This window comes from Eschscholzia californica, unplaced genomic scaffold (assembly GCF_041429995.1).
Source record: "Eschscholzia californica isolate CP2 unplaced genomic scaffold, dmEscCali1.0.p SCAF_4, whole genome shotgun sequence".
Lineage (NCBI taxonomy): Eukaryota > Viridiplantae > Streptophyta > Magnoliopsida > Ranunculales > Papaveraceae > Eschscholzia > Eschscholzia californica.
Window position 1 is genome coordinate 9,317,902 of NW_028238461.1, and position 12,563 is coordinate 9,330,464.

Here is a 12,563-nt window from a genome sequence, read left to right on the forward strand (position 1 = left end):
TTATTGGGTATAAAAGCGGAAATTAAGATTTTAAAATTAGGTCAGATAGAACCGGGCGAGTATCCTAACGAGTGCACAATTTTGATACCCAACCCAGACAAGACTGTAATTATTTGGGTTGCAGATAATATGTCAGAACCAATTTTATATCAGGAAAATGATTTAGCATATAAATTCTAGGAAAATTGGGGAAGAAATCCCAAATCAACTATTGAGATTGATTTGTCAATTTCTTCTTAATCAATTTTTCAAATCACGAGGAAATTTTTACAGTTGATTAAAATTCTCTCAAAATGTTTAGGTTTTCTCTTGCTCTATTACTCTACTGTATATATATCCACTTATGGGCCTTCTACTTTACAAAGTAAACCCGTAATTTTCCTTTTCAATATGGTATCGTGTATTCTGACTTCCGTCAGATTTCGAACATCCAACTACATGGTCATAAAACGGGCGAACGAGGCTAACGTTTTGCTATCTTTTTTTGAGAAATCGACAACGATCTGCGTTAGTGCTAAATGGCAACAACATAGAGCATAATACTATATCATCTGGGAATCGAATCTGAGACCATTTTGGTGTTTATGTTAACATTATCAACCCATTAGCGGCTAAGCTTTTACCTATGTGAGAAAGAACAACCGGTGATTACAGGTAACCTGTAACCTGTAACCTGGTTAAAATTTGACCATAGTTGAAATGATTGTTTCCTGATTTTGACTCATGGTTTAAGTCTGAGAAACAAACTGTTACCAAGCTCGTGCCCAAACCACTTTCGCTTACAGAAGAGAGAGAAAATTTCTAGAGAGAGAAAGTGTCCTAGAGGATGAAAAAAAGATCAAAGAAATTCATAAATCCTGATAAAACAACGCTCACTAATACCAGAAAAAGGTCGATTCTTACAGTTATTAGGGTTTCAGAAGTAGCGTTTTAGAGAATTCTAACCAAACCGAAGTTTCACAACTGATTATGTTTGTTAATTCGTCTTCTTGAAGTTATTCGAGTTCTGGATTTACGAAAAGTGAAGTGAAAGAGTTGGATATTATAGATCTGTGCGTTAATGGCTTCTTCAGATGTTTCAAATAAAGTTAATTGCAGTAATAGCCGTGGAGATAGTTTAAGTTCAGGTTGTAGTGATCGTAACGACGGAGGAATGACAAAAAATGGAGTTCCAGAAACGCCTAGAAGTCATTCGAATTATCCGATCACAGCTAAAGGTAAATTACTTCGATTTTTTGCTGGAATGTTCATATTTTTGCCGGAAATGTTAGATTTATGAGGTTGTGTTAGATTATGATGCTGATTTATGAGATTTACTGGTGCTTGTAATGGTTTAGGTATAGAAGATGCTCTTTATACAGAGCTTTGGCATGCTTGTGCTGGTCCTTTGGTGACGGTGCCGCGTGAAGGAGAGAGAGTTTTTTATTTTCCTCAAGGTCACATTGAGCAGGTAATCTTCTGTTTAAGTTTTCACGATTCTTTGTTTTGACAGTAATTTAGAGCTCATTTTTGCATGATTTAGCTATATCTTGCATTTTTTCAATCGCCTATTTAAGAGGATAAAGTTTAATCTCAAATCCTGCTTCTTTTAGAGATGATTTCTATTTACTATTAATTTTGCTTTCTTTGGTTGAGCATGATCCAGGTAGAAGCGTCGACAAATCAAGCAGCGGATGGGCAAATGCCGGTTTGTGATCTTCCATGGAAGATCCTTTGCCGAGTAATTAACATCGAATTAAAGGTATAAGTTGGTATCATCTTCCCTAACTGTTCTTCTGGTGTACCAACTCGTTGTTTAAGTTGATGTTATTTGTTCGATCATATTTGTAGGCGGAGCCAGATACAGATGAAGTGTTCGCACAACTGACTTTGCTTCCAGAAGCCAATGTATTGTTCATTTATCATCATCCCTTTGGTTTTTTTACTACTAGTATTAGAATTATGAGTGAGAGAAAATGGAGGAATACAAATACTTACTATTTAATCTGTTTTTATCAGCAAGACGAGAGTTCGGTGGAGAAAGAGCCAACTCCACCCCCAGTTTACCGTCCTAAGGTGCATTCATTTTGCAAAACTTTGACAGCCTCTGATACTAGCACCCATGGTGGATTCTCTGTGTTACGCCGCCATGCAGACGAATGCTTACCTCCCCTGGTTGGTCTCTCTCCCTCTCTCTCGTTTGTTCGAAACAGGTGCACCATGTTTGTTTAACATCTTCTTTTCCAGGAGATGTGGAGACAACCTCCAACTCAGGAATTGGTTGCGAAGGATTTGCATGGAACTGAATGGCGGTTCCGCCATATCTTTCGGGGTGAGAGTAGTTTACTTTGTGTATTTATCTTATCTTTTGGTACTCTAAGTAGCTGTGATCATTGTTGCTTCTTTAGGAGCCGTTAATCACCAGCTTGAAGCACTTCCATAGACATTGAATTTGCTAGGAAGTTGTCATAATTTTCTGACCTCATCGGGAGTCAACTTATGTAACTTGTGTGTATTTGCTGATAGTTTGACATACATTATCTTCATTTTGTGGCGTCCCCACCTGTTTCAGTTAGATTTGTTACATGAAGCCTCAAGTTCAAGTGTGGCATCATAAATTACTTCTGTATATATTGGAATGCAGGTCAACCAAGGAGACACCTTCTCCAGAGTGGGTGGAGTGTCTTTGTTAGCTCCAAAAGACTTGTTGCAGGGGATGCTTTCATTTTTCTGAGGTTTGTCACTTCATCGGGGTCTAAAATTGTGCGTGGTTCTCTTATTTATGTCTATTAGAGCTAATTTATTTATAATTTATAAAGAGGTGAAAATGGGGAACTTCGTGTTGGAGTAAGACGTGCTATGAGACAACCGAGTAATGTACCGTCTTCAGTAATATCAAGTCATAGCATGCACCTTGGTGTCCTTGCAACAGCATGGCATGCTGTCTCAACGGGTACTATGTTCAATGTCTACTACAAACCTCGGTAAGTTCGCTGCTACTGGAGTGAATTCAGATCTGTCTATGGTCACTGAATTCCGTCATTTCTTAGTAGCGGAGAAAACAAACCTTATTATGCGAGGATGTTGATGTAATATTACTTTGACCTACCAACCAGATATAATATTTGTTAATTTTCATTTTACAGGACCAGTCCTGCTGAGTTTATTATTCCTTTTGATCAATATATGGAGTCTGTGAAGAACACTCATTCAATTGGAATGAGGTTTAAGATGAGATTTGAAGGTGAAGAAGCTGCAGAGCAGAGGTATAACTGCGTCAATGAAACTTTGCATTTGGTAGCCATACTGCAGTTGTTCCAATTGAATACTTCTCATCCATGAATTTTAATTTTTTCCTGTATTGCCTGTAATCTTTCTTTGTATACCTAACAGGTTTACAGGAACCATAGTCGGCATCGGAGATTCTGATCCTAATAGGTGGCCATCATCTAAATGGAGATCTCTACAGGTATTAAAGCTTCGCAACTTTGTTGTACTGTGCTCCAACTCTCGAGTTCTTTTTATTGATGTTCTCTTGTTTCTTTTAGGTGCGATGGGATGAACACTGCTCTTTTCCTCGTCCTGAGAGAGTTTCACCTTGGAAAATAGAACCTGCTGTAGCTCCCACTCTGAATACCACTCCAGTATCTAGGCCAAAGAGATCCCGTTCAAACATGGTGCCTTCATCCCCTGATTCCTCTGTCCTCACCAGAGAAGGTATCGGGACCAAAAGGGCTTTTACTACATCCTGTATAGAGTTGTCAATTCTTCGTACCTCAGATTTGTCATAACTAGCTTCAGTGCATATAGGGAAGTATAATAATTTTTTGTTTGTCTGCTCAGGTTCAGTCGGTGTCTTTTCGAGGGCCTTGCAAGGTTCAGAAGCCTTGACATTGAGAGACACTCTTGCTGAGAAAGATTCTGACACTGCTCAAAAGCCCGTCGTATGGCCTCAATCTGCAGGTGTAGAAAAGTCGGACATGATTCCAAGAGAGAAGATATTTGGATCACATAACCGGGTACCACTAGTTAGGCATGTGCCTACATGTTCAGATTTGCTATCAGGTTTCCGGTCCTCAAATGAATCCAATCTTGGCTTCTCCTCCCCCTTTGTTGACCTGACCCATGATGGTATGAGCCCATCAAAGAAGCACAGTCAAGACCAGGAAGGAAAATTTAAATTGCTTCCAGGATCATGGTCCATGATGTCTGGAAGCCCTTATGCGAGTGTGGACTCTAGCACAAAAATTCCATCCCAAGCTGGCGAGCTATCTTATCAGCAACTAGGAACAGTTCGATATGGTGGGTACCCTGTGATGCAGTCACTCGGGGTTGAGCAGCATTCTGGAAACTGGTCAATACCTTTACTCTCACCATCTCACTCGGGGGCTTTAGATCATCAAGGAAGGGTTACGTCGCACTCATTTTTGTTGCAACAATATGAAGCTGTAAAATCCAACAGTGATGCATGCAAGCTCTTCGGAGTTCCCTTGACCGCTAACCCCGTGGTGTATGAAACAGTAGCATCACAAATGAATATGCCCCAGGGGACTGAAGCTAATACCCGTCCAGTGATGCACAACAGTGAGACTTTGGACTCCAGTCAGCAGTCTGAGCAATCAAAGGTTCCCAGGCCAGCTGATGCTGCTGGTTGGGTAAATGAGCAGGAAAAATCTTCGCCAGCTTGTCAACAGCGTTCCGTAGATATTCAAAACAAAGCTCATTGTGGTTCAACTAGGAGTTGCACAAAGGTTTTCCCTTTTCCTCTACCATTTTCCAAGTTTGGATGTTGGACCCGATGGGCGTGTTTTGATTCTGTGTACTGGTTTTAGGTCCACAAGCAGGGAACCGCTCTTGGGAGGTCCGTGGACCTAATCAAGTTCAAAGATTATGACGAGCTAATAGCAGAGCTGGACAAGATGTTCGAATTCAATGGTGAACTAATGGCTCCTAGCAGAAACTGGCTGGTGGTATATACAGATAATGAGGGCGATATGATGCTCGTTGGGGATGACCCATGGAAGTAAGTTCACCTCACATAAACCTTCATCTCCTTTTATCATTCATCATCAGTTCATTTGATACACTCCTTTTTACCCAAATACGAAGTAATTTTTAATGCGCGTTCTAATATAAATAACCATTTATTTCCCTGTAACAGTGAGTTCTGTAATATGGTAAGAAAGATATTCATCTACACTAGGGAGGAGGTCCAGAGGATGAACAAAGTTACTCTAAACTCGAACAACGATGAGACCTCCTACCCTGTCGAGGAAAGAGAAAGTCCCAAGGAATCACAGCAGCTTCCATCTTAAGAAGTGCACTAATTTTCAGATTGGGTTAGGTTAGTTCTACAACTCCTTCACTTTCTGTCCGCATAACCGATTCAATACACTTTTAACGAAGTTGTTGATACAGAACCAATGCACTTTATGCTTCTTAAATGATCATATTGGAAAAGGAAGTACTTATATTTCTCCTACTCTGTCAACAGGTTACGAAAACAGGTATGTGGTTAGAATATTTTCTGGAGGAAGCTCGCAAGTTGTTTTTTAGATCAACTTTCTTGTCATGTTAAGGCGCTTGTAAGTGTGTATTGTGTTACAGCAACACGGTTTTGGATCTATTGTGCATCTTTCTCACAGTATTGCCATATATTCCACGCCTTTTGGTTGTGCCCTATATAAATAATATTAGTACGGCATTATATTGGTGTTAGCGAACTTCTATGTACAGATCTCTTCCTCGTTTTGTGTTTATGATAATGATGTAATCGTAAGATACCGTTTGGACACTGACTTGGAAATTGATAATATTTTATGCAAGTAGAATCTCAATTTTCCCACAACTTTGATTGCCTACCCTTATCCACATACTTTGTCTTAGCTGCTATTCATGATTGGTGAGAGGATCAATCCAAGCTTGTACATATGAAAGAATAGATTCAAGAAATAAGAAAGTGGGAACGCAAGTCTCAAGGAAACATTCCATGCTTTGGGTGTTTTTAAATTACATCTAACTTTGTAGTTATTTAAGATTTTTTTTTTTTTTTGATTAAAACCACAATTTCATTCATAAGTGATAACGATCACAAAATTACATGGTAGATATTTCTTATTCTTCTGAGAACTAAGTGAGAGTTACATAAGTAAAGTTCTACACAAAACTTTCGAATATAAAGTGCCTCATGGAGGGAAAGAAATTGACAAGACTCAGACTCAAAGAAAAGACCCTAAAGGTTGAGAAAAGAGATCCCTAAGATCGATAATGAAAAGACCCTATAGGTAGACAATATGAAATTTTATTATACTAATAATATAGAAAATATTAATTTACATCCCTCTCGACTTCCATTGTAGTAGTAGATTGATCATCCATGATAAAATCGCGAAGTGTTGAAGTAACGAGAGATCGTCAGTAACTGCTTCTTTTGAAGTAGACGGTGATGATTTCTCAAGTTGTTTATCTATGGCATTATTGATCCATTTACCATCAAGCGAAGCAATATGTGACTTCGATCCAACACCTTCTCCTCGATTTTATACATATTCTATATCCCATTTTTCTTTTATTCTTCTGCTTCAATTTTAATTTCTTCTTCCCAACATATATAAATGAAACTAATACTAACCCTAATATCTGATAAATTAGGGGAAACTGAAAAGATAATGAATTGCACACAGTGAATGAAAATAGAGATTTGTAGAGAGGGTGTCAGTGAAAATTAGGGTTTCAGAGTGGAGTATGAAATAGTAGATCTAAAAGATAAAACCAAATAAAAAGAGGATAGGAAAACTACAAGATCTTGATTCTCTCTTCAAGAGAAGAAAACGGTTATCGGGAGAGGAAGAGGGACTTTTTTCTTCAGCGCGAAATGTTATAGTTTTTGCTCATTGATTTTCATTTTCTACTTTACCTCCGACCACAACCACCACTTCTAACCACTAACACTACCCCCAGTTCTGACCACTAGCACCGCCACCACTTCCGACTACTAAGATCACTACCACTTCTGACAACTAGCACCGCCACCACTTCCGACTACTAATATCACCACCACTTCTGACCACTAGCACCCCCATCACCACCGTCACTTTTCTCTTCCTCTTGATGTTGGGGGAAAACGAGTTCGTAACCTAGTTTGGGGTAGATCTCATAAATCAGGGCGTGACCTTGTTCGAGAATTTCTCCCAAACTAGGTGTTTGAGATTGCCTGTTTCGACGAAGGCTCACCTTCGCCTGAAGAGAGAGAGAGAGAGAAGAGAGAGAGGGAGGGAGGGAGAGAGGGAGGGACGAAATACAGATGGATAGAGGAGAGGAGATAGATAAAAAGATAGAGAGGAGAGAGAAGTGGTGGTCAGAATGAGGGTGGTCAGAGTTGATGGTGGTCGGAGATGATGGGACTCTTAAGTTAAATTTAATTGACAAATAGAGATATATTGAATGTCCCAAAACCACAACCATTAAAATCATGGAAGTTGAGTGAAGCCCAAAAGTTAGTAGAGACTAATAATAAGAGATACCATTAAAAGCAAAAATTTATTAGAAGACTAAAATTTGCTGAAAGTAAATCTGTTTTCTGTTTTTCCAAGTCTTTCAGACCAACATACAAAGTTTTGTCAGTTTCTTGATTTTGTATGTAACAACTTAAAGAGCAAAGTATGAGACTAGCGGAGCACTACGCCGTACCAACGAAACCAGCCGAGCTCAAGAGTACTGCTTTGATTTCTTCAGGTGGAATATCCATCCCTTCCTTGTTTTGCTGTCAAAACGAAAAGAGCGACTTAAAACCGTGTCTTGTTTAAGATGTATCATAGGTTATTGTTTTCAGATCGTAAAAAAAAATAGATACAAGATTAAACAAGGATGAGAAGCATTTTACCTCAGCTCGAAAAACGTCTAGTGCAAACCCATTAAAACAGCTAATAACAGCTTGTTGGATATCGATTCCGATATCATCTAGAGCTCTCATTGTCGAGAGCAACAAACCTGGTCTCCTTGAACAAAACATGTGTATGTTCACAGCTCTTCCTTCTCTTGCCCTGACTTCCACCTACAAATTTCGAAAACCATAAACAAACACGACTCGTTTTAGTCCTCTAAGAATCTGACGTGAAAAAAATGGAAGTTTAGAAACTTTACCCTTGCAGGTTGGTTATTCGGGCTTGATAATGAACTCGAGCATAGTTCCTCTTTTACGCGGCAGGGTAGAGTAGCTGGTGTTGGTGATGAAGGGTGGAAGCTCGAAGAAGGTGGGATCGAAGAACCTAGAGGGGTAGTCTCTAGTTCATTGTGAAGGTCATTGATTTTTTGAAGAAGTTCCTTTAAGTACTCAATCGCATCTCCTAGGATCGAAGCTCTATCCATCTGTTGAAGTAAGTGTGAGAATAGTCCCACATGAAAAAAAAGTACTCTATTAACAAAAACTATAATAACCAGGTTTGGACATCTCCTCTCGTTGCCAACTGGTTTTGAGTTGGATGGTGATAAACATAACAATAAACATTAACAAAACCGAATAAGCATTTTGGTCTAAATAATTCAAGGAGATATCTAATAACACTAAGCACTATAGATTCTATAGTCACCCATTCATAGAAAGACTAATACCTTGCTAATCTTTGGAACAACAGACCTAAGCATGTAAAGTCTATCATTAAGCTTCTTCCTTCGCCGTCTTTCCGCCATTAAATTTTTCGCTGGAAGTCCTTTCTTCTTCCCCTTTTGACCTCCATTAGTAATAGTACTATTTGCATTTGAATTGTTTCCGCCGTTCTTGATACTATCTTCAAACTTATTATTCTCCATTGCTTCATCAGTATCATAATTCAAACCTGACCCATCAATACTTCCTTCATCTTCTTCGAAAGTGTTCCTCCATTTCTCTACTTGTTCATCCATTTCTCTCTTACCCTTCTCATCTAAACTCATTAAACCCACCAAGTTCCCATTTTTATCGTTACCGGATGAATTCTGTCTCAGAGCAGCTCTTTTTTGAAAGAGTGTTGGTTGTGAACCAACAGGAGGGAGAATTTCAAGAGGTTTCAAAACTTTGGACCTAAGAAAATCAGAATTTGCAGGATTTCCAAAACCACCAAAACCAGTTGTTGAATTTGAACCAATTCCAATATTACTACCATTTTCACTCCAATTTGTCAAATGGGTATTAGTAAATTGGTTATTAGAACATAAATCAGGAGTACCCATTTGTGTTTGAGAGATTAAATTACTTAATCCTGTCAAATTTGATGATGAGTTTTGATTTCCCATTAGAAATCCAGATTCACAACTCAAATCAAAACTATTCTCAAATGGGTTGTTGTTGTTGTTGTTATTATTATTGTAGACAACATTTAAGAGAGAAGATAAACTAGATTTGGGAGATAAAAATGATTGAACTTGAGAAGGATCAAGATTGAAAAGAGAAGATTGAGAACATGAAGAAGATGAATCAATAGATGGGGGTTGTAAGAGTAAATGTTGTGAAGAAATGGGATTTGAAGAGAAGGGTAAGTCTCTGATGATTTCATGGTGGTTATGAATGGATTGAAAATCATGGTGAGATGATGGGTTTTGATTAGTACTGTTAATGTACCCCCAGTTATCATCTTCAAGCATTGATTTGAAGGTAGTAAGAGAACCCATTTCATCTTTATGATTTTCTCCTCCTTCTATAGTGTTTCTTGTCCATGGAATGGTGCCTTCTTCTTCTTCCCAAATACTTCCATTTATCCTTGATAACATCTCTTACTCTCTCTCTCTAAATGAAGAAAAGGAACAGAGAAAGCAAATAGAGATATCTTGAGAGAGAAAGAAAAATATAAATAGATAGAGAAACAGCAAAAGGTAAGAGAGAAGGATTAGTTCCAGAGAGAGAAAAGGGGAATAACTTTTTAGAGAGAGAGAGAGAGAGACGAAGGTTATTTCTCTGGTGAGGGGGAGTATGATGAGGAAATAGCTTCTCTGTTTTATCTCTGTCACTGGTTTCTGCTGGTTTTGATTTTAGCAATTTTATAACGTAAATAACAGTAACTTAAATTACATAAAAACCCTTTTCTTTATTCCAATATTACCCATAATTATTTTTTCTTTTCGAGAAATCGATAACGATCTACGTTAGTCGTTACAAGACATTGATACAATATGAAGATATGATGAACACGATAACTGTCTAATTTAAACCATAATGAAAGAGACCTAATGAAAGAGTCCTAAAGTCTGACAAGATGAAAGAGTATATATTGTCCAAATTACATGAGATGAAAGAGATAAAATATTGGTTCCTGCAAATTACCAATAAACCATGTAATATAGATTTTTAGAACATTGTAACACATAATTCTTTTTTCTTTACAGTATTTTAAAATTTTCACAATTGATTAAAAATCAAAATATTCCGAATAGTCTGTCAGATAGTTTCTCTTTGCTTCAATACGAGTTTGTTGTTTTTGTACTGGTAACATAGAGGATCAAATATGGCGGTATCTTGGTTGTGTTTTTTTTTTTTGTTGAACGGTATCTTAGTTGTTAAGCCTCTAAATTATAACGCACCAATATTAAAGATAATAATTCAACTGTTACTATTCAGGGTAATCAATTCAAAAGTGCACAAAAAGAGAAAAAAGAAACAACATAAACAGAAAGGAAATGTTCTTATTTTGTTAGGTAGTAAGAAGAAATGATAACATAAATAACAACTAAGTGAACTTTTACCCTTAAAACACTTGCAACTTACAAGACTGATGATAACATTTTTGGCTTTTTCTTTTGAGAATGAAAAGCGTGTTGAAGGAGAATTAGGGCAATGTTTCTTCTTAATTTGTAAGGTTTGAATTTTGATGTCTCAAAATATAGGTGGATTGGGTGAACCTTCCAAAATGAGGGAGGAAATATGTTTCCCATCCTAGGTAGCCAAAAAATGAAAAGCAAGTCCAAAGAGTCAGGGTGGGAAAAAAAATGACGAAATTGCCCTTGAAAAACAAAGTATTTACGGTTCATGCCATCGGAAATTACAAAATTGCCATCGAAATTTTCTCGGGAAACGATTTTTTTTTCTGAAAAAGAATCTGGCAACCCGTCCATCAGAATCTGTACTGTTCAGAAATTTACGGAATTGCCACCGAAAAATTCTCGGGAAACGAAATTTTTTTGAAAAATTGTCTGACGCACCGGGATATTATTTTATTTACTGGAAATTTTCTTCTGTACTAGACACTTTTGTACCGGGAATTTTCTTGTGACCGGGAAATTATTTTATTTACCAGAAATTTTCTTCTGTACAAGACACTTTTGTACCGAGAATCTGAAATTTCGTTTGAAAATTTCAAATTTTCAAGAAAATTTAATAATTTGAATTTTCTTGTGTACGGGAAATTATTTTATTTACGGGGAAGAGATGGTTTGCTGGCGGGAATTTGAAATTTCGTTTCAAAAAAATTTGAAAATTTGAATTTTTTCGTGTATGGAAAATTATTTTATTTACAATCCAGTTTTTTTTTTGTCAGGAAACGTCAGCATGTCCCGTCCAAGGGCAAGAGGGGGATAAAATAAATCAGGAAACGATGAGTTGTCCTGACATTTGGACTGGAAACTCAGTTTTTTGCAAGGTTGGATTTATTTTGGTTTTACTCCCCAAAAATTGGACATTTCACTCAAAAATCCCAAAATATAGCATGCTGAGTGTCTCATTGTCTAGGGTTTGTAGTAAATAGTAGTATAGGTTTTTTTTTTTTTGAAAGAATAGTAGTATATGTTGGTTTACTACTTTAGCGTGAGTTGGTCATCTTTAGAGGGTCATTTTATCCATTTTAGTGAAACTAGTTAAAGGTATTTGGAGTCTAATCTTAAAATTGAGACTTTTGGAGTTTAACTTGCCAACATCGTGGTTATTTAATGTAATTACGAGTAAAAGGAAAATGTCATTTTGTGAATTAAGGTGGTCATGAGGGTCGAAGGTGGTGGTCAGTATAGAAGAGATAACGATTTGAAGGAAAAAATAAATAAAGACAAGAGTGGAGAAAGAATGGTGATGGGATTGTAATTACTAAAAGACAACAAAAAAAGGTAAAAAGATATCACTCAAAAAAATTTACCGTCAATTTTTTTCTGTTTTCTCACCACAGTGACTTTTTTTATAAAGCGATAAATTTGTCAAAATGGTCAAAACGGGATTGCCATCTCAATTCTTCTGTCGTTGTCAACACCTGGTAGCTCAGTTGGTAGTGCATGTACTTCAAAACCCTCAAGGTCCCAAGTTCGTTTCCAAACAGAGGTGAAATATATGGTTTGTTGAACTTCGCTATTATAAGTATAAACAAAAGTAGTTAGTTCAGATTTAGGTCATTAGTTTAGTTGAGCTTTAGGTCATTAGTTTAGTTGAGTTTTAGGCTATTAGTTTAGTTGAACTTTAAGCCAGTAGTTTAGTTGGGCTTTAGGTCGTTCCTGCAAGGGTTTAAATTCAGCGACTACAGTGCTTACACATTGATGTATTAATGCCTTCGAAATGACTCTCATACTCAATTTCCAAAAAGAAAAAAAAAAAAAAAAAAGGAAACTTGGTCAAAACTTCCTACAAATTTTTTGCA

The 12,563-nt window shown here is 37.2% G+C and overlaps 2 protein-coding genes across 3 annotated transcripts; one reads left to right on the top strand and one right to left on the bottom strand.

Moving 5' to 3' along the window:
* The first annotated feature begins 763 nt into the window (after positions 1-763).
* Positions 764-5,827, top strand: LOC147542396 (auxin response factor 2A-like). 2 transcript variants are annotated; one of them, XM_086634285.1, is made up of 15 exons: positions 764-1,217; positions 1,338-1,450; positions 1,646-1,741; positions 1,831-1,887; positions 1,999-2,154; positions 2,227-2,311; positions 2,624-2,714; positions 2,799-2,963; positions 3,126-3,245; positions 3,373-3,448; positions 3,528-3,696; positions 3,823-4,730; positions 4,812-5,002; positions 5,141-5,323; positions 5,474-5,827. In XM_086634285.1, exons 1-14 carry the CDS (start codon positions 1,061-1,063, stop codon positions 5,292-5,294), a joined length of 2,538 nt encoding a protein of 845 aa, XP_086490411.1. In that variant the 5' UTR covers positions 764-1,060; the 3' UTR covers positions 5,295-5,323; positions 5,474-5,827. The 2 variants fall into 2 exon arrangements, with proteins under 2 accessions (XP_086490411.1, XP_086490412.1); XM_086634286.1 differs by having other exon boundaries at positions 5,141-5,318.
* Positions 5,828-7,500: 1,673 nt separating this feature from the next.
* Positions 7,501-9,977, bottom strand: LOC147542397 (transcription factor ICE1-like). The gene is made up of 4 exons (XM_086634287.1): positions 8,590-9,977; positions 8,122-8,346; positions 7,862-8,032; positions 7,501-7,741 (listed from the first exon to the last, which is right to left on the bottom strand). The coding sequence occupies exons 1-4, from the start codon at positions 9,721-9,723 to the stop codon at positions 7,658-7,660; spliced, it is 1,614 nt and encodes a 537-aa protein (XP_086490413.1). The 5' UTR covers positions 9,724-9,977; the 3' UTR covers positions 7,501-7,657.
* Positions 9,978-12,563: the final 2,586 nt, after the last annotated feature.